The 23,045-nt window shown below is 40.5% G+C and overlaps 1 protein-coding gene across 5 annotated transcripts in view; it reads right to left on the bottom strand.

Annotated features, from left to right (window-relative positions):
• The window catches only part of DENND1B (DENN domain containing 1B), a 150,121-nt gene that overhangs the window by 32,864 nt on the left and 94,212 nt on the right, over positions 1-23,045 (bottom strand). For all 5 annotated transcript variants that reach the window (XM_066238578.1, XM_066238558.1, XM_066238596.1 and 2 more), the window contains 2 exons: positions 15,567-15,692; positions 11,191-11,292 (listed from right to left, as the gene is read on the bottom strand). In XM_066238578.1, the coding sequence (XP_066094675.1) occupies positions 11,191-11,292; positions 15,567-15,692 (228 nt within the window). The remainder of the gene's footprint in view (positions 1-11,190; positions 11,293-15,566; positions 15,693-23,045) is intronic.

Here is a 23,045-nt window from a genome sequence, read left to right on the forward strand (position 1 = left end):
AAGGACTTAATTTGCTTTAAAAGATTAAGACTACAAGACTTTTTAAAAGGTTTTCATTTTTGGTGTTTACTGGAAATGATCCATCCATTTCGGTTTGAGTGGAAGAGTTCAAGTCTAAAAAGAGATAAATCCCAAACTATTTACTGATTGTGCGTTCTGGAGGATGAGTAACTGCTCTGAGTTACTAAACTAGCAACGAGAGCCAACAGGAATTAATCACCTGGTTAAATGCCATGTGTTATCACTGACTTTGCAAACAATCCTGCTGGTGACAACCAGCCACTTATCAACATGCATGCTTAATGAAAATGTTTGCTCTTAAAATCAAAGATGGGTTTTGTGCACACACACACACACAAGCACGCATGTGCACATTATATATACACATTTACAAATGTACTCCGGGAGAGACTGAGAAGTAGTACTCATGGAGAGGAATGCTGAATGTAACAGTTCTCTCAACTCCCTTTTTCTATTTTTGACTCAGTAATAGCTCCTTCACCCCAACTGGAGCTGGTTCACCACTAACAAATCTGGAACATCTCTTAGTAAGCAAAAAAGATAAGAACACTTTTAGCTACTGTTGCACAGAAACAATTTTGAACCAAAATAAAAATGTTATCTGTTGAAAGAGCTATGATTTTATAACATGCCTGAACCCATAGCTGGATTAATAGTTCCCCACATCATTCAGTAAACACATATCTTTAGGTGATTGGACGAAGTTAAATTTTGGAAGAATGAGTTTGGTGTTGCAAGTAATGACAAGTAACACTGCTAACAACAATAAAAATGTCACAGATATAAAGAGAATTAGATTGCAGTAGACTTTTAAAGAAATTCAGAAGTACTTTAAGATGACGGTTTTTACATAAATTGCAATATTTTCCTCTTTATTCCAAAAGTAAAATTAAAACTTAAAACATACAAAATTATCACACCAAAACATAAATTGGAAATTAAAAAAAAATTCATGGACATAATTCCATAGTATGAATCCATAATCTTATTATGAATTATAAATAGATGCAATTGTCTTAAATAAAAATAGATATAATTCTCAAGATCAATAACATTATCCCCATCCATCAACAACACTTGAAAGGACTAGACTTGCTAATCCGATCACATGTTCTTAAAGTGGGTGACAAGTGACAAGAGAAATATTTTTAAGCAGCAATACTGTAGGTTCCCGCTCACTCTTTTTAGTATTGAGGTCCCAACATTTTCCAAATTATATTTATCTTCAAATAACCACCTTCGTAGGAAATTGAGCCAATTTAAAGACATTACCTGTTGTCCCAAACGCCCTTCAGTCAGAAATATTATTAAATGGAAATGAATAGTCATCCCTTCAATTTTAAAATTAAGTATAACATAAATATTTTAAACATGTAATAAAACATAAAGAATAGACCTTGGTGGCAAGCTTCTTTACAAAAATATAAAGGATCTGTTCTGAGCAGATTCCCAGATCAACTTGGACCTATGGCCAGCAGACCAATAGGAATGCCTTGTTCTTCCAAGACAGAAATTGTATGCTTTTCATAGCTTCTTTCCTTCTTCCCCATTCCATGTGTTCCTGGCATTTAATCAAAAACCCCAAACAAGTTACGCTATGAATCGGTGTTCCAATGCCTTCAGTGGTCTGGACAAATGTTACATAAACGTTTAATTGCAATCAACCAATCAAAACTCCGAGCAGGACAATAATAAAATATTTGGCTATTTGGAAAAGTTGTTCTGGGGAGAGAGGGTCAGTGGACCAATTCTTTGCCCAGCTGGGGAGAAGGAAAACGGGGTGCAATGTTGTGTGTGCCCTAGGGGAGTCTTGTTATCAAAATCCAGCAGCCAAGCCTTGAGAGCACCAAATAAACAAACTGCACACCCAAATTCCTTTTCAGCCTGAAGGGAAAGATGACCATGCTGCAAAAAACTACCTCATCTGAGCGACCCTTCTTGGACACAAAAGTAAGATAACTGATCTAATAAAATTAACATCTTGAGATTGAGAGAAAATCCACTTTAGATAAATCAGAAATCTTTAGCAATTAAAAAAAAACTTAAATAAAAACAATTTTAAAAATACATTAATTTCCTAGGGATCCTTTAAGATTTCCTTTCTAACCTGACCAGGTGGTGGCACAAGTGGATGGAGCATCAGACTGGGATGTGGAGGACCCAGGTTTGTGACCCCGAGGTCACCAGCTTGAGCACGGGCTTATCTGATTTGAGCAAGGCTCACCAGCGTGAGCCCAAGGTTGCTGACTCAAGCAAGGGATCACTCGGTCTGCTGCAGTCCTCCGGTCAAAGCACATATGAGAAATCAATCAATGAATAACTAAGGAACTGCAACGAAGAATCGATGTTTCTCATCTCTCTCCCTTCCTGTCTGTCTGTCCTTCTCTCTGACTCTCTCTGTCTTTGCCACAAAAATAAATAAATAAATAAATAAATAAATAAATAAATAAATAAGATTTTCTTTCTATACAATGCTTTGGGTTGAAAAAAAAAATAAGTAGTCTGATTTAAATATTTCACCTTACAAAGGCTCAGTAAACCTTGACAGGTTAGCGAAAACCACACTAACGTGTTACAATAAATTAAGTCATCAGATCTTTATGGACACCTGCTAAATGCAAGGTGTTCAGGTAGGAGCTATATATAAAAACACACTGTTATGACAAGTGGGAATAAGCGAGGTCCGTTTAGAGCTTAAATCAAGTGAAGGGTGTGCCGTGAAGGCAGAGAAATATATTGTTATTTTCATTTCATTTCAAAGGTGAGGTAATCACATGACTATTAAGTACACCAAATTAGACCATCATGGCATAATAAACAGAAAAACACTCTGAAGAACATAAGCCCATTCAGCGCAAGTTCGTATTAGAACGAATAATTTAAAACAACATCAATGGGACAATGGTACCTTCCAGGATATATCAACAACAGACAGATATGAAATAATTTCCTCCAGAATTGAATCTGCTGAATTTCATGACCACCAGGCCAATGCATTCATTAATACAATCACTCAATAACTATTTCACTGAATGTTGGCTCCGCGCTGGGCATTTTTCTAGCTGACCAAAATACGAAAACGAATGAAATAGATGAAAGTTCAAGCCCTGGTGATGGGGGGCACGTGGCCAGTGGGGGGATGGGGCAGCAGCCGCGTGAAATAAGAAACATGATGAGTAATCCAGCATGGGAAGAAGGTGACGAGTGTCAGAAAATAAACTAGAACTACACGAGGGAGGCTGGGGGCTAGGGGCAAAGAATGCTCAGTTGAGGTCGGAGTAGACATCATGGCAAGGATGCTCCAGACAAGACCTGCACATCCTGAGGAAGGAAGCCAGTGGTTCGGGGAGAAAAGGAGTCCAGGGAACAAGGAACAGGACCCATCAGCACAGACCATGTGGGAGAGGAGGCGTGAGCAGGTGCTCAGTAGGTCTGCACAAAGCTCTGGGCGTCCAGAGAAACACCCACCCACCCCGGCGACAACGGGGCTCACTTTCAACGTGTCTGCTACGTGTGATCTCCCACGTGCTCTGATGCAGAACAATTCTGTTTTGTCTTTGGTCCAACCATTTCCTATCTTGTCTCTCCTTCAGTGCCCAATCGCCTCCCCATTTTCCCTCAGTCAATGACCTTGCTTCCTCATTTCATTAGAAATTGAAAAAAAAAAACTGAAGCAATTAAAAGAGGAATTCTGCAAGCTCTAGGCACCGCATACACCAGCCATCTCCTCCTCCCGTAGACTCTGGACAGGCAGGAAGTGTCCACAGCCCTCACAAAGACCAGTCCCTCGAACAATCTGCCTCCTTGCTCATGACTGTAGGTTCTCTCTCTACTAGAGCTCCCCAACGGCCTACAAACCTCTCACTTCTCCTCTCAACCCCACGGATGACTCTATTTAGGTCCATTTTTATGTTCCTCCCTACAGGACAACTCAAAAGACCTGTCAGCACTCTCCACACTGCTAAGTCTGAGGGCAAGTCCAAGTCCTTATTTCAATGAACTGTCACAAGTGTTGGACAGCACTGATCCTTACCTTGTTGGCATTCTTCTCCTACCTGAAAGCAAAGATGACTCACTGTCCTGATTTCTTTCCGACTTACCTGGTCACACACTCTCTACTGGCCTCCTTTTGCTGTTGTCCTCGGCCTTCTTCCATTCCCTGAACCATCTGTCATTTGCATCTAGACTCAAGCCTTTGATAATCTCCCTTGGTCTCTGGTAGAATGGCTTTAAATACATACAGTACTCCCTATAGGCCGATGACCCCCAAAGGTGTATTTCCATTCAAAGAGTTTCCTCTGCCTCATTTAGCCATTTGCCTAACCAAAATCCTACTTAGGTGTCTAACAGACCTCTCAAACTTGATGTGTCCAAAACTGAACCCTCATTTCTTTTCCCTAAATCTCTTCTGCCTGCAGTCTTCCCCATTTCAATAAAATGACAACTACATCCTCCTAGTTCCTTGGGATAATGAGAGACTATGGAATTGTCCCTAACTCCTCTTTCTCACACACTTCCTATCAAATCTCTCAGAACACACATGGACTCTATTTTTAGAGCAGATCCCATAATGTTGACCAGTTCACGTATCTTTTGTTGGCCCGTTCCAAGCTGCCACCACTTCCCAGCAATCACCTCAGTCCTCTTCCTCTCTGCTACCATCTTTGGTCACCCTATGGGAAGTTGCTCAAAGGCGACATGCCCCATGACATCTGTACTAACCCCACAATTCCAGCCTGACCCCTGCTAGTCCCTGCCTCTCCTGCTCTACTTACTTTTCTGTAGTACTCACCTTTGAACATGAGACATAATTTACTCAATTTACTGCCTGTGCCCCTCCCACTACACACAAAATATCCACAGAGGCAAAAATTCTTTTCCGCTTTGCTCCCTCAGCACCTAAGAACAAGCCTCATGTAGAGCAGACACTCAAAGCATACTGTTAAATGAGAGACTGGATAAAGAATACCGAGGTGAGTGTTTCTAAAACCTCAGCGTGTGGGCCCTGGTCGGTTGGCTCAGCGGTAGAGCGTCGGCCTAGCGTGCGGAGGACCCGGGTTCGATTCCCGGCCAGGGCACATAGGAGAAGCGCCCATTTGCTTCTCCACCCCTCCGCCGCGCTTTCCTCTCTGTCTCTCTCTTCCCCTCCCGCAGCCAAGGCTCCATTGGAGCAAAGATGGCCCGGGCGCTGGGGATGGCTCTGTGGCCTCTGCCCCAGGCGCTAGAGTGGCTCTGGTCGCAACATGGCGATGCCCAGAATGGGCAGAGCATCGTCCCCTGGTGGGCAGAGCATCGCCCCATGGTGGGCGTGCCGGGTGGATCCCGGTCGGGCGCATGCGGGAGTCTGTCTGACTGTATCTCCCTGTTTCCAGCTTCAGAAAAATGCAAAAAAAAAAAGTAAAAAAAAAAAAAAAAAAACCTCAGCGTGTGTATGTCTAGGATATTTCATGAATAATGCCGGCACCCAGGTTTTAATCCAAGCTTCCTGAATCAGAAATTTTGAAGGCATCTTGGCAACTTTCTAGGTCAATCTGATGCTGCCCAGGATGCTATTAGAAACGCGTGAGCAAGGCTGTTTACAAAAAGGCCCCCTTCCTCCTGCCACTGAGTCTCCTTAGCTTCCCCATGTCGCATCTCATGTTTACCCTTTGTTCGTGGTATGAAGCGTGTGCTGGGTTCGGTGGCCGCCTCCTCTCATCCCTTCACAGAGCAGGTGTTTCCTAATACCCAAACCCGCGGAATCTTTGGTGCCGCTAATGAATGTGCTGACCTCAGCTATAAATTACATACCATAAATAACTATGTGGTTCTTTTTTTTTAACAAAAGATTAATAGGAAAATGTAGAAATTTATGAGAATTTATTGTTTACATTAAAAGCTTTCTAAAAATCTTCCAAAATCTCTAGCTGACATGAAAGAGAAATGTTTGGCTTCTGACCCACTCCTTTTACCTGATACCTTGTTAAGTCAGAGAAAGTGGGTCACAGCACACAATGCAGAAGGCTCGAGATCTCGCAGGATTCTCACTCTATACAATACACACACCATTATGTGACTCCTGCTTTAAAATGATAGCCATCACTCAATTTAAAGCACAGTGACATGCGGCTCCTACAATTTTTGGATCCTTCTTAAGTGAGTTCTATTATATTCAATTTTATAAGCGCGTCATCTGCCAAAATTATCAAAACATTTTCATGCTTATTCCTTCTTAACCGGGAGTCACTCAACAGTCTTTATTTTAAAAATATTAAGTGCCTATTACATAGTAGTTAAGGTGTAAAAACACTTAAATTTTCCTTGTCTTTACTGAGACTACAACTCAAGAAGGAGCCAAATGAACCAATGATATTATACAGGGTAAATTCAAAATGCTAAAATACTAAAAGGAGAGGATTTTATAGAAGACGGGGAGGTCAAGAGTCTGGTAAAGGGACACGTGAAGTGCCTCCTAAAAATGATTAAGTTGGGTAATGTCAGATGGAGAGAGTTCCAACCAGAGGCCATAAGTAGGGACATGCAAACATGCATTTATTCATTCATTTATTCCTGGAGGGTCAGGAAATGTTCCTGGCTCCCTGGTCCAAATCCTGACTCTACTACATACTAGTTACCGTGTGAACTCTCAAAAAGTTGTTCAACCTCCCTATAATTTTGGTTTATAACCTGCAATCTGGCAAAAAGTAAAGTATGTAATTCCATGGTTTCTGAGAAGTCTGAACTAGATTAGATAAAGCATTCAAACAGTACCCAGCACAAGTCAGTATCCAATCATCGTTATTTTATTTTGTCACAATGACTGTCACGTACTCTCTCACTATTTATTAAGCATCTATTCCAACCCAAGTTCAGAAGCACAGAGGCATGAAGCCATGTTCTGGGAGTTCATAGCAAACTATTCAGAGTGGCTGCAGGCAAGGGCATCTGGAGAAGCAGCAACAGAAAAACCAGAGAGGCAGAAGCCAGAAGATGAAGGAGGCAGGGTACCAGGCTAGAGGCTTGACCTTCACCTGCAATGTAAGGGGGAAGAGACAAAATCTGCTTTTCAGAAAGAACACTCCAAAAAATAGAATGGAGGAAGGACTACAAGAATGGATGAGCGGCTACAAGAATGGAGGAGGGGCTACAAGAATGGAGGAGGGGCTACAAGAATGGAGGAGGGGCTACAAGAATGGAGATGGGGCTACAAGAATAGAGGAGCGGCTACAAGAATGAAGGAGGGGCTACAAGAATGGAGGAGGGGCTACAAGAATGGAGGAGTGGCTACAAGAATGGAGATGGGGCTACAAGAATAGAGGAGTGGCTACAAGAATGGAGGAGTGGCTACAAGAATGGAGGAGGGGCTACAAGAATGGAAGAGGGGCTACAAGAATGGAGAAATGGCTACAAAAATGGAGATGGGGCTACAAGAATAGAGGAGCAGCTACAAGAATGGAGGAGGGGCTACAAGAATGGAGGAGGGACTACAAGAATGAAGGAGTGGCTACAGGAATGGAGGAGGGGCTACAAGAATGGAAGAGGGGCTACAAGAAGGGAGGAGGGGGTCACAAGAATGGAGGAGAGGCTACATGCAAGAACACAACACCACTATCCCACAGGAGTCACCAACACCAGAATTGAAGAGAGAAAAAGAAAACAGCCGTGGCCAGTAGGCTCAACAATAGAGGGTCGGTCTGGCGTGTGGAAGTTCCAGGTTTGATTCCCGGCCAGGGCACCCAGGAGAGGTGCCCATCTGCTTCTCCACTCTTCCTCCTCTCCTTTCTCTCTGTCTCTCTCTTCCCCTCCTGCAGCCAAGGCTCCACTGGAGCAAAGTTGGCCTGGGCACTGAGGATGGCTTCATGGCCTCCACCTCAGGTGCTAGAACGGCTCTGACTGCAGCAGAGCAACGCCCCAGATGGCAGCGCATTGCCTCCTGATAGGCATGCTGGGTGGATCCCAGTCAGGCTCATGCAGGAGTCTGTCTCTCTGCTTTCCCACTTCTAACTTCAGAAATATACAAAAAAAAAAAAAAAAAAGAAAGAAAGAAAAGAAAACCAAATCACATCTGGAAAACTGAACCAACAGAACACAGTCAAGAACTGCAAACAGGACACAAGAGAGGTTGGCAATGAACTGAATGTTGTGGTTCAGGCAACAGGGCAGCTCCTGCTTCCAAAGGAAGGGGGGCAGGAGGGTCCCATATGTGTATCCATGTGCCTACGCATGTGTGTACATGCATCATGTAAGAACATGTGTATGAAGACACATGGGTAAAGACATAGACTCTACACACACATCTACATTTCTATGGTTCTAGGTGAAAGACATATTTGGGACTCATCACATATAGGTAGTCATGGTCTCTCACAAGCAAAGCCAGGGAGATGGTGTGAGTCACAGAAGTAAGTCATATCACAGATCAAAAGGAACAAAAGTATCTTAAGAAGCATTAGGAGTCCACATGCCAACAAACTGGTGAATGAGAGAGGTATGTTAAAGAAGAGAGCACAGAGTCTTCGGCTAGTCACAACACCTGCAACAAAGCTGTCCTCAGCAGAAACCACAGTGCAAGGGATCCTCCTAACGTGGCATGAAAGGGACACTATTAACAAGACACAAAGGTACCCTAATTCAAATGTTATATTGGCATTTTCTGGTGATTGGCTTCAACTTTTCATTTTGAAATAACTTCAGATTTAAGGAAATGCTGCAAAAATAAAAGAAAGTCACTACTAATACTAACCTTCACCCAACCTCCCCCGATGATGACATCTGATAAGACCATGATACATGTATCGTATGTAATACATTCACCACAGGTATTGATATAATGCTGTCAAGTCATCTACAGACTATATTTGGGTTCCAGATAAGAGACCGAAAAAGAATTGATAAGAAACCAAAAAAGAATTGACTTGAACCCTTTGTAACGCTGCTTCTTCAAGAACGATGGGGCTGTCAGAGTTGTGGGCTTAAGCTGTTCTGGGATTTCTTCCAAATCCATTATCTACAGAGGAGTTTATCCAAATGGAACCTGCTATCCAAACATCACCCGCCTGAGTTATGTTTATTTCATGGTATCATGGAATGTCAGAGTCGAAAGGTATCTCAAACTTGGTGACCTTGCAGGTTGACTCACGTTACAGATGCAAAAATCAAAGCCCAGAGAAGTGAGGAAGTCATCTGACAAGGGAAATACAGCCCACCACAGAACTCCTCTGGAAACATTAAACACCACGTTTTCTTAAACAATACATAAATAATTTAAATCATTTTAACTTAAACAATAATTTAAATAAGGATGATAGGACAAGCTACCAGAACATTCCCTCCCTTGGAAGGCCCCTCTCCCTCCACAGAAAAAACAAAACAAAACAATCCTTTTGGCTTATCGCTTGTTGGTCTTTTTTGTTTTTTATAGTTTCATCACATAAACGTTTCCCTATATAACATGCTATTTATTTTTTCTTGCTGTTGACCATGACATACAAGGACTCATCACAGAAATTCCTCAGGGTCTGTTCCTTTCATCTGTCATTCACATATTGATTTACTGTAGCTCATTTATTTCTCTGCTGTGTGGTATTCGTTGTATGACATAAAACTTCATTTCAACACTGAGGAACAGCGAAGATTACTACCAGTATTTTGCTATTTGTTACATTTTTTCAATTACCGTTCACATTCACTATTATTTTGTATTAGTTTCAAGTGTAGAACATAGTGGTTAGATGATCAAGTACTTTATAAAGTGTTCCCCCTGAAACCTCCAGAGCCCACCGGTCACCAGGCACAGTTAATTCCATATTATTGACTATATTCCCTATGATGCATTTTACATCCCCATGACTACTTTTAACTACCAATCCGCTTTTCTCAGTCCCCTCACCTTTTCCACCCAGCCCCCAACACCCTCCCCTCTGGCACCTGTCAGTCTGTTCTTTCTCTGTGTCTGCCAGTCTGTTTCTATTTTGTTTGTGCATTTATATTGTGCTGTACATTCCGCATGTAAGTGAAATCATAAGGTACTGTCTCTCTTTCTCTGGCTTATTTTATTCAGCAAAAAACCCTCTAAATCCACTCAAGCCATCGCAAAAGGCAAGATTCTTCCTCCCACCCCTTTATTGTTTTTACATCCAAGCTGTATTCCAATGTGTCAATGGACCACAGCATTTTTATCCACTCATCTGCCAATGGGCACTTGGGCTGCTTCCAAATCTTGGCTATTGTAACACTGCAATGAACTTAGGGGTGCACACATATATTCATTCGAATTAAACATTTTGGGTTTCTTCAAATATATAATCAGAAGTGGGATTGCTGGGTTGTAAGGCAGTTCCAGTTGTATTGTTTTATTTTTTTGAGGAAGCTCAATGCTATTTTCCACAGTGGCTGCCCCAGTCTGCATGCCCACCAATCGTGCATGAGTGAGGACCCCCTACCCGTTTGTACCCTGGCCCTAAACAGACTCGCTGCAGCTCTTCAGTACATGCTGAATCCACACAGCTAAGTTTCCACTCCAAAGTGTCATGTGCAATGAGCAAAGAAAGTGCTGAGAACTTAAATTATGTGAACAGCAACTGAGATTATCATCACACAACAGGACAAAAGACCAGGAGCATCAAGACTTCCTGAGTTCTGATGTCAAGCTCCTGCTTTTGAAAATGGCCATCACCTTTTCTGAGCCAAAACTCAAGGCATAGAATGATTACAAAATGTCTCTGAATTCAGATTTATGCTTATGAAAACTCTTACAAAACTTAAAAAGTTACGTATTTATGAATGATTTCTATATATAAATCAGGTTAGAGCTGGACTGTCCTGCAAAAAACAGTTTGATTACCGTATCAATCTACCATACTGAAGCAACTCCTTAGTCTACGGTGTCTCACATAAAACTAGTCATACTGCTTTTTCCACTTTGCGTGCAGAGAAAACCTCAGTGAGACCCTCAGCGGAGCACTTTCAGTGAGGAATTTTTACATAGCAAAGTTGTTAGTACATAGTATTTTTGAAGTTCTGTGCCACACACAACTCTAGAGTTACAAAAGAGAAAAATTTCTTGAAATTCTATCAAAGATCTTACTCAGGGTTTAGATATAATTCAGAAGTGATGATAACGTCTCATACATTTCTGTTTCGTTCTTGTCATCTTCCACAACGAAATGAATTATGGAGGTCCACTCTTACCTGCTTGAAAAGTTGGAGGTTAACGGCTGTTTCCAAGAACTGTCTCATCAGACTCGAGCGGTGCTTTATAAAACTCTCCTCACAGAAAGTGATGGGCTCACCCTAGATGGAAATATAGAATTTCTGGTGTCAACAGAAAGTCAGGGAGAACCAGTCTTTCTACAAAGATATATGGAGAGTCATCAACAAGGTATAAGACACAGAATCTATTTCAAGGTGCTTAAGTCTAAATGGAGTCACAAAGACCCTCATACTTAACACCTGGATCCCAGGCTGGTATCAATATCCTCCTCATGACACGCCTCTACCATAGTTTCCTAATGAAAGATCAAGTGGACTTTTGTGTGTGTGACAGAGACCGAGAGAGACAGAGAGCGAGACAGATAGGGACAGACAGACAGGAAGGGAGAGAGATGAGAAGCATCCACTCTTCGTTGCAGCACCTTAGTTGTTCATTGATTGCTTTCTCATATGTGCCTTGACTGGAGGGCTACAGCAGACCGAGTGACCCCTTGCTCGAGCCAGTGACTTTGGGTTCAATCTGGTGAGCCTTGCTCAAACCAGATGAGCTCACGCTCAAGCTGGCAACCTCGGGGTTTTGAACCTGGGTCCTCCACGTCCCATTCCCCCACTCCGATGCTCTATCCACTGCACCACCACCTGGTCAGGCACATGGGCTCTTGATATTGCTCAATTTCACTCCGTCAGAGTAAAAATAAATTCCCTCAAAGATTTAATATCATTAGATTAAATTATGAGTACTCCAAATAACAGGCAAATCTGCAAAAGCCCAACAACTCAAAGTACTGTATTTTTTGCTCCATAAAATGCACCTGACCATAAGACACACCTAGGGTTTTAAAGAGGAAAATAAGAAAAAAATATTCTAAACCAAATAGTGCATTAAAATATCTAATAAAATACTGTATTTTTCACTCCATAAGATGCACAGGCATTTTCCCCTCCACTTTTGGGGGGGAAAAGGTGTGTCTTATGGAGCGAAAAATATGGTAACTTATTTTCTTTAGCATATTTCCTCTCCTTTTAATATATTATTTATTCTATGTCTTAGATTATTATGTTAATATATTATTTATCATGTTTCTTAGATTATTAGATGATAAATAATATATTAAAGTAATAATCTTAGACAGAAAGGGTCAGTCTGAACTGCAGCTTCCCGGATCGGGAAGGGGTAGGATAGCCATTAGGAGCGAGAGAGATAAAAGCATCATCAGGAAGAAAGAACATTATAAACAAAGGGTTGGGAGTCTGGGAAGCTGGGGACATCTGGAGCCTCAGGCAGAATGCTCTGTATGGAGGTCAAAGTTAAGGAAAAAAGAAAAGGGGACACAGCCTGAATGCCAGGTGAGGGGACAGCACCGGGGACCCTGGTCAGTTAGAGACCTACTCTGCAGATTTCTTTTTGTCAAGTGTCAGAGAGACAAAGGTTTTTATATGTGTATAAAAAAAGTCATGAAACTTTGAACAGTAACATCTAGTTAGAGAAGTCATATCCAGTTAATGTTATTTAGTCAAGTCTTTTTTTCCTAACTGTACTTTAATAGCTAGAGGATGCTATTGAGATCTATTGATGAAAAGACACAAGCCATGACATAATTGTAACTTCTAACTGTGGCTCTTTCTTTTTTACATCAAACAGAGAAAGACAGCAAAGACATGTACCGATTATATAAATGGCCAAGGAGAATATATAAAATAAAAAATGTATTTTTAATTAATTAGAAGACAAGGTAGTTTGTCAAGGTAATGCCTTAAACAAGTTTTTAAAACAAATGACATTTTATACATAATAAAAAAAATAATTTCCCTTAAAAGCTATTGCTTTTAAAAATAAATAGAAATGAATATAAAAAAATTAAGCTTTTATTCAAAGATTGAGTCAATAAAAAATATAAAGACATACAGAAAGGAAATAGCATTCCCAATACCCAAAAAGAACTAGCAGTGAAAAGAAAAGATCAAACAAAAAAAGAAAAAATATAGTTAAATTAACAAATAAATTTATAAGATGTGACCAATAAACAGGAAAGGTATTCTATGATGAAATTATATATTTTCTCACAGATACTTGGAAACTGGACTTTCAAAATCCTTTTTAAAAGAAAGTCACAGTCAATGAAATCAAGTACTTCTATCTTCTCAATTATAGTCAAAGGGAGAGAGAATTAAGCTATAAAAAGGATAGTAAATGGCCCTAGTCGGTAGGCTCAGCAGTAGAGCACCGGCCCAGTGTGTGGAAGTCCTGGGTTCAATTCCCAACCAGTTCCCAACCAGAGCACACAGGAGAGCACCCATCTGCTTCTCCACCCCTCCCCCTCTCCTTCTTCTCTGTCTCTCTCTTCCCCTGCCACAGTCAAAGCTCCATTGGAGCAAAGTTAGCCCTGGGCGCTGAGGATGGCTCCATGGCCTCCGCCTCAGGTGCTAGAATGGCTCCGATTGCAACGGAGCAATGCCCCAGATGGGCCAAGCATCTCCTCCTGGTGGGCATGCTGGGTGGATCCCAGTTGGGAGCATGCAGGAGTCTGTCTGTCTGCCCCCTTCTCACTTTGGAAAAATACAAAAAAAAAAAGGATAGTAAATAGTGTTAAAGGTGCGATATTTTTATAATTTCAATCAGCATCTAACACATTGATAATTAAATCCTTTAAGAAAATTTTCTCTTCAATCTGCTTTCCTCAAATCTGGAGTCTTTTACAGATTAAAAAAATAAAACAAAAATGTAGATGATAAAGATTACTAAGTATTTAAATGTGTCAAAATCCAAGCAAGGTGATACTTTCCATTTTTCCTCCTGTATCAACTTGAAATTAACACTTCTAAAAACTTTGACAACTTAACCACTAACTATCTTTGAGACTCATTTTTGTCTTCATTGATGTTCAATAATTTGAATTATGAATATGTGCTGTGTGGTATAGATGACTGCTCGTCAGTCGTTTAATAAACCAAATTCTATAAGTATATAATTTTTGCAGACTTCTCCATGTGAGATATATATATATATATATCATATTTTTCACTCATAAGATGCACCTGACCATAGACACACCTAGGGTTTTAAGGAGAAAAAAAAAATATTCTGAACCAAATAGTGTGTTAAAATATTTAATAAAATACTATATTTTTCACTCCATAAGATGCATAGGCATTTTCTCCTCCACTTTTTGAGGGGAAAAAAGTGTGTCTTGTGGAGCCAAAAATACAGTACTATGCACAGTCCTATGAGTTCTACAATGTTTTGAAAAATATACACTTACTTCAAAAAGATCAACATACAAATTAGATATCTACACTTCTCTAGAGACAGCAGCTCATCTGTCTATATCCATCAGAACTCCTTCCAATAACTCAGGGACTCCTTAGAGAAGTAAGAGCCCCTGGGTGGGGACGACTGAGTCAGAAGTCAGTTTAGAAAAAAAATACAGCCCATTCATATTTGTCTAGTGCTTCCCAGTTTAACGAGAGGGTTTACACACCAATCCTGACAGGAAGGCAGGTGTGAAAATTCTCACTTTACAAATAAGAAGACAACGTCTGCAGAGGCTCAGGGAGTGGGTGGAGGTCTGCAGAGTTTGATAATGGTGGGATTCCTACAGACAGTGGGTTCTATTACTAACTCAATGTTTTACACCCAGTACAAGTGAGTTACCTGGCCGTGGAAAGGCAGTGTAATCATTTTTGTCACATCAGACAAATGCACATAAGCAAGAATTCAAAGTGAGAAACAAATACATTTTGAGTCATCGCTTTTTGAACTATCTAAAATCCTGGCTACAATTCTACATAATGATCATCTTAGGACCGTAAAATAAAGAAAAAGAAACATCACAATGACCAAGGATACCCCGAGAGAAGTGTTATGAATTAGGAAGACAATAAATCTCCAAATACAGCAAAATTATCAAGCTCCCATCTTTTTTAACTTTCATTTTGTACTATTTCTAAATGCATTAATGTAATAAACCCAGTGGTCTGGGTAATTTCTTAACGATCACAACAAAATCAGGTGGTGCTTTTGGTTTTTTTAAATGCATTAACACCATTCATCAGTTAAAAGATAAGTCTTCCAATTCAAGAAAGAAAATAAGGTGTTATGCAAAATGAATGTGGGACATGTTAACTCCAGGTTCTTAAAAGAACTCAAACCAAAAACTGGAAATGAAGCATCCTTGTTTTAAAGCACATTATTTTGGATTTTAAAAGACCTTTACGGTACCTTTCAAGGTGTGATGCTGAAATATTGGATTTTTTATTATTTACTTATTTTTATTTATTGTTTTGTGTGTTTTTTTGCCCCATGCCCAAGAACTATTAGGGCGCAAATGAACATCCCGAAGAAAGAGCTGGCTTACGGGTTTGTATCTCAGGGCGTCTCTGTAGGACCCAAACAGCGCAGCCTGAGCCCTGAGGAAGGCCCTGGCCACTCCGTCTCCTGTTGCTGTGGACTGCTTCTTCAGTTTACTTTTTAGGGCCGAGACCTGCATGACAGGGAGGAACAGTTAAATTACCACCTCAGAAATTGGCCTGGTGAGGACCGAGCCCAGCCAGCAGCAGGCCGGCCCCAAGCCCAGCCTCCTCCTCCTCCCCGGGAGCTCATCTCCCAGACGGCGGGGTGCCCCCAGCTGCCCCACTAATGGAAAAAAAAAGCAGGAACCCGAGGTGACGTGCTAATAATGCACATTGCTCTGTGCTCTCTCTCTCTCTCTTTTTCTCTCAAGGCCTCGTGACATAAATAAGCTTTAATTCTTTCACAGTAAACTGTGAGTGTCTTTACTGCAGATTTTTAGCAACTGCAACCTACTGTCTACACATTTTGAAAAGAAGCCAGGTGGCTGTCGGTTGCATTCCTGCTCTCGAAGGCTGTGTGCCACTAGTCACGGGACTCCCAGGACCACCTGCCATTTCATTGGATTTGGGGGACCCTCACTTGCATAGGTGACTTTTCCCAGTCATTTGCTGAATAGTTTGGACCATTATCAGATATAAAAAAGGAGGATAGAGCTAACGTTATTGAGGACCTACTCCATGTAGAGAATTATATGATGCACCTGCTATATACGGTCGCATTTCATCTTCCCGGTCTCCCAAGAAAGGAAGTTGGGCTATGCTTTATGAATGAAGCCACAGGGGCTCAAAGGTGTCAATCAATGCCCCCTGACTGGATTGCCAGTAAGGGGCAAAAGTGAGGTTCAAACTCAGCTCTGTCCAGTTTTTCCCACCACCTCCTGTGGAGTTTGAGTTCAATATCATTAATCAGATTAAAATATTAAATATGTTTAAATTATACCAGTGTCAATTTCTAGTACCTAAGAATTGGCATAATTTTAAAAGACAGTCAAATGTGCTATAATTTTTCCTACGTCTCCACCCTTAAATTTCAAGTTCTGCGTATTTTAAGGAAGGCACATTGAGGACAGTCCTCACCTAGATGAATATTTTGTAAGTGTGATCGTACTACTGAGGTATACTCTTACTTTTTAAGGGGAAGGTGATGTGATATGTACCTAGGCACCCCATTCACTTGACTAGTTCCTTCCACACAGCACAGGAACACTTAAAATAGATCAATGCCTCACATGGGAACATCGAGTCGTGTACAACTTCTGTTTTCTTGAGACCAGAACTGATGAGACACATTCTGGTTGGAGTGCCCCTTCACAGAGCCTGGTTTATCCTTATGAAACTACCGGGTAATGAAATGATGTCACCCCCTCCTTTACAGGTAGACATGCAAAGAAGGAATATTTTCATTTCTTTATGCAAGCGGTCCTGACTACTCTTGGTCGAGGACAACTGTAATTGAAGTGTCAACCTAATTAACAACTAAACTTTGAATAATGCTAATGAGAAATGAACACAGCATCAGAGGAAAGACCAACTCTACAGGTGATAAACCTTCACAGGAGTGACATTTCCCAGTGTAAAGTCATAGTTACTCTGATCTGATCAAAGGAAGAGACCCCCATTGGGTCCAATTATAAGCATAGTTTTGAGGAAATTACTGAGTTATGATAGTCATCATCTATGCAGAAAGGTTTCTGCAGTATATAGTATAGGTCTTCTCCCAATAGCTATGATCTTTTCAATTTACATCCAAGCCCCACAGATTCAGATAAAAGTTGAGAGCCTCATTCATTTAGCCCACAAAGTACACACACCAGAACTCACGGAACAGCAAGTTTTCAGTATTAAAAAAAATCTAACTCAAAAAATGCACAGTTTTTAGGTAATTCACACTTCCAAACAACAAATACAGCAGAAGGATGCAAAAACAAATCTTGTGACTTAATTTCCTTTTTCTGAAGTTTGCAATGTTACTTTTTTTTAGGTTTCAAATGCCTTTCAAGAAAAGCCAATGGGAATGCATATCAATGCACGTATGTATCTAATTACTGCCTCCAAAAAAAGGCTTAGAAAGGGAGTGTGACTCCAGTCTTTCCAAGCTTTTTTTTTTAAAGGTACATGACTGGGTTATTTGGAAATTATACTTTAGAAAATGGAAAAAAAAAACATACTTAAAAATGTCACAGTTGATAACTTTGTTAAAGAAAATTCCTCAAGGGGTATTTTTCTAGAAAACGTACAATGCAAAGCTCAGGTCTCCCCAGATCAAGGGTTCCAAGGACAAACGTGACACTTATGCCACCAGACAAGGCAGGCAACTCAAACCACTCCTGAACTCTGGAACCCCGAGTCCTGGATAACTCGGTGGCTACGCCACTCATCCAGGGTAGTAATCACTCGGCCACCAGCCCTTCCTCTGGACCAGTCAGTGAGAGGTCTGCCCAAACGAGGAAAGAAAAAGGAAATATTTGTCCTAGAACACTGCTCTGAATATGGTCGCTGCAACACACACAACCACTTGAAATGTGACAAGTTCAAACTGAGACATGACGTTTAAAAAATGCAGGACCAAAAAAAAAAAGAGGTAAAAAATCTCATTCATGTTTACTTGGATTAAATGATGAAACCATACTATTTGAAAAAGTGTCAAATAAAAAATATTATTAAAAGGAATTTTACCTATTCCCTTTAACTTTTCAATGTGGCCACTAGAAAAATTTAAACCAAGTATACGGTTTATATCCTATTTCTATATGAGCCTTCTGTCTGATTTCAAATGGCTACATGAGACTGAAAAAACTGCTTATGAAAAACCATGGTTACCATTGTTCCTGTGCCTATTTCTACATTATTTCAGCCTCTACAACTGAGTAACAGAAATCTGTCCTGACCTCCTATAGGTGGGCTTCGACTGTCAGGAGATCCGGGCTGATTACATTGTTCAGAGACCAGAGGAAGTGGTTCTGAATACACAAAGGAACCCCCAAAACAGCCTTTAAAAATGAAATTGATTTTTAAAGTCAGTTGCAGACATAGGGATACAACCCTAATATAAAACGACTCTGTCAACCTCTTTGTTGCTGGTGTTTGGATCAGGGGGAAATTATCACCAACTACCACTTGCCCTTTGTGGTGCTAATTAGCTTTTAGTAGTTTTTAATCTATAAAAATGGTGATGTCCCCTGCGTGCTTTTGCAATACTTGATCTGGGAAACTGCGTTTTCTGCTTTAATTTCCAAACTTCTAGGCTTAGGTAATAAGGTTACATTCCCCCCTGAAATCCTCAAGTCTACAATAATCGTCTATAACTCTGAATTCAGAAAAGCATTAGGGACCTTGGTCACATGGCTATTATCACACAACTCTCCTATGCAATTCTGAAAAAGTATGACTTATTTTCTCTTTTTATTCTAAGAACGTGAGCAAGCCTCTGTCGCCAAGGCCTGAAGGTTGCTTCAAAACCGATGTCATATCTAATCACGTGTTTTTCCCCCATCTGTAAATCTTTTTCAAGTGTAATGAAGTATCAATAGTAGGACCAAAAATAAACAAATAAAAAAGTGAAAAGAATTTCAGAAATAAACATCATTTGATTGCTCTCATGAAATGTTAAATTCCTTTTCATAGATGGAGAATTCAAACTCCCAAGCAGCCGTCCATAGGGGAATTGTGACCTGGGTTTCGGCACAGTGGGAGTTCACTGCAGCCTGAAAAACATCATCACCAATTCTCCACGTTTGCTACCTTAGCACTAAGGTGACCATGAAGAAAAGGAGGAAATTACATGAGCAAACAGAGCAAACAGGTATAAATTAACGGATGGCCAGCCATGTGCTCTCGGAGTCTGAGTAATGAAGTAATAATTATGCCAGCAGGGAGTTGGGCAGAAGCTGCGTAAATGGGCTTAGTTTTTCAAAAAAGTGACACATTTTTCTCTTACTTGACTTTTAGGTGCAGCCATGCTCTTCAAAAAAATACATTAACCACCTTGCCCAGAAATTCTCATTTAACTTTTTAGGATCACAGAAAGAAACATCAGGGTCAAGAAGAAAAGGTAAAAATAAATGTTCTGAAACAATATTTAGATAACCCACATGGCCTCAGACACCCTGTGATGTCTCCTTCCACTTAACTAAACTGTATTCTAGAATCTATGTATATTTAGGAAACTCAAAGCTTCTAATAATCATCTGCTTTAGGAAAGAAAAAAAAGTTACAAGGTTTAAAAATCTTTTATTCTTCCCTGAAATGTGTTCTGGTTCTCATATGAATCACATATTAAACCCCTTATACTTCCTTTAATCCTTCTAATGTTCGGTGTTTTAAGAAACAAAATTAACCGTTCCTTCTTAATATAGTTTTCTAACAAGCTTCCATTTAAGGATTAAAATGGTAACCTTTAACTTATATTAAATGAAAAGCATGTGAGCCCCTCACAGAGGGTATCATTACACTGTTACTTTGCATGTTTAAATGACCTATCAAAACCTAAAAATATGGTGTCATCTATGGCCATTTTCCTTCCAGAGGCATCTTAAAATTTAAGACAACCCAAACCGCTCTAATCCTCGCCTCAAGCCCTGTATCATGCCTTTGTCTCTAACATCCATGTCACTTCCACTCACACCGTGGCTCTAAAAGGAATCTTGTAGGTCCTGTCTCCTCTCCCACACGCAATACATAACCAAGCCCTGCCAGTTCGACCTCCAATAGACATTCCACATCTGCCCACTTCTCCCTCAATTCCTGCCAGTATCCAATTTAAGCAACTACCATCTCTCACCAACAACTGGTCTCCTAACTGATGGTCCCGCTTCATTTCTCATACCCGGGGGTCTTCAGGACTCAGAACCCAATATGATGTTATGGGATGTCAAAGCAAATCACATTCTTCCTCTGATAAAGCATTTCAATGAATTTCCAATTAAGTCCAGAGGTCCTTAGCAAGAACTATAGGTCTTGTAAGATCCTGCTCTTGCCAGGCTCTCTGACTGCCTTTTCTACAACCCCCTCTAGTTAAATGGACCAGAATATCTGTGGATGGGGCCCAGGAACATCATATATTTAACAGTTCACCAAGTCATGACGGTATCAGCAAGATTTAGGGACTGCGATTGTGACAGTGCCCACCATATCATGCACACAGAGCCTCTTAACCATGGAGAACTGAAAGGACTAGAAACAAATTGAAAATATACAGGCAGTAAGAGAGAGAATCTTGCTGTTAAGATGACACAGTAGGAGGCCCTGGAGGGGGACAGGGTCCGTGGATAAAGCGTCATCCTGGAGACTGGAGGTCGCAGGTTCCACTCTTGGTCAGGGCACATAGGACAAGCAATCAATGAGTGTACAACAAAATGGAACAACTAAGTGCAATACAAGCTGATGCTTCTTCTCTCTCCCACTCCCTCCCCCACCTTCTCTCTCACTCTCTCAAATCAATGGAAAAAAATTTTAAAAACGATACAGTAAGAAAAAATACATTAGTAGAAAATATAGGTTGGAAATGAAAAGCCACGTAAAATTACTAAGAGTAACCAACTAGAAATCAACTTTAAAATGGCAAAAGCACAGAGGTATAAAAGGGGAAATCGCTAAGGCTGGGACCACTGCTGTGAGATGGGTAGAGACTTTTATTCCTTTGAGAGAAAATAAGGAAGATCTTTTAAAATGCTGGAAGCCCGGTCTCAGTTTTGAGTAGTTTTGTTTTGGTTCTTAAAGTTCATATAAAAAAAATACATACCAAAAAAAAAAAAAATAGGGAAAACAGCACAATGCCTATTAGTTTACTTATGAACAAAAACAACTTTTCCACAAACAAGCACCTCTCTGAATATCACCATCTGAAAGAACGGATGGCGGGTTTCCGTGGACACCCGGCGCCGAAGCGCATGGTCGCCATCACATGGTCTCCTTTTCCAGGGCGAGGAATACAAAGTGGCAGGCGCAGCCAAAATAGTATCTATGCAACCTGCCTCCGGGTCGTTCCTTTCATGACTATGAAAGTCAGATGAAAACACCCTTGTCAAATGGTCTCAGGTGGAACTTGGAACCGCGGCTTGAAAAGCGACTCCCATTACAAATGATAAAAGAAATGCCATCCTATGTCCCTTCCCCAAGCACTCTCGACTGCCTGCTAAGTCACAAAGGCTGCAGCCAAGGCTGGTGGCCGGGTAAAGCACACCTGGGTGCCCGGGTGCTAACAGTGGAGAGAGGGGCAGAGAGCGTGACTGCAGGTTCCCAGCGGTCCGCTGAAAGCTGTTATTTGCCTCAAGTCCACACTAGCAAACTAAAAAAAAAATGTTCTCTAAACTACTTTAGACCCTGAACAACACTGTTATCTTGCTAACCTGGCCACTGCATAGAAATTTGGGGGGCCTCCGTTTACTGTTAAACACAATAAGGATTACAGCCAAGCTGCGGCAAGCCTGGAACTAATATAATATTCTCTGGGGCCTTTTTTACCGCTTTTATAACATGCGTTATGACAATTTAACATATTAAACCTTCATGTTAGATTAGAGGGAAGAGCCAATGAATTAAACATGTCTATTGACTATCGGTGGAGTCGTGAGAGTTAGTTACATTTGTTTATAGGCTTGATTTTTTTTTTAAAGCTTATTTTAAACATTCTCTGAAAAAAGCCAATTCTTTTTCTAACTTATTCCTATAAATGAATTCACTCACTTGCATGCAGATATCTAAAATGATACTTAAGTCAGAATTTGTTTTTTCTCCAGCTCTTTGGGCTTTTCATGGTTTTTGGTAATTCAGAACAACTTGTGTCTTTCTTTTTTTATACCACAACAAAAACATTAAACTGTTCCTTCAAAGGACGCCCGAAAGTCTCACTCTAAGATGAATGGTATTTTTAAAATGACTCCACTTTATAAGGTCTCTTCCGCGTTTCAGTAATTACACATGGTTGGTACCAAATGTAGCCATTCTATATGTAACGTACTGTGGCTGCCGCTGAATTACACAATGACTCTTTAGTGTACTGAATTTTCTACACACCCTGATAACAGAATTTTCTACACACCCTAGAACATCATTTTCCAACAGTATATATAAAATGGAAATGAGCAATGAAACCAGGGCTGAAAAAATCCTAATTTAAGTCAAAGAGGTCATAGTGATATTTCCTTAACAAGATGAGCCTGGAGGGTGAGCCTGCTATATTAAATCTTAAAAGAGTTACTCGTTGCACTTGATATCATGTTTATAGGAGAGCAACTGCTTGGAGCTGAAGTCTAAGGACCCAAACCAATTCGACCTAAAGCTGTAGAAACACCATTAACAGCACACTTTCTGTGCCCTCATCTTCAAAACGGGGATAAATCTGTTGATTTGTCTCAGAAAATACTTTTTTTTTTTTTTATAATTTACTGAGTTAAAATCATTTAAAGACAGTTAGCAATAGTGGTCAAAATTCACTTTCCTAGTAATGAATATTTGAATGCACGGAGATTTTTCAGATGTCAATT

This window comes from Saccopteryx bilineata, chromosome 1 (genome assembly GCF_036850765.1).
Source record: "Saccopteryx bilineata isolate mSacBil1 chromosome 1, mSacBil1_pri_phased_curated, whole genome shotgun sequence".
Lineage (NCBI taxonomy): Eukaryota > Metazoa > Chordata > Mammalia > Chiroptera > Emballonuridae > Saccopteryx > Saccopteryx bilineata.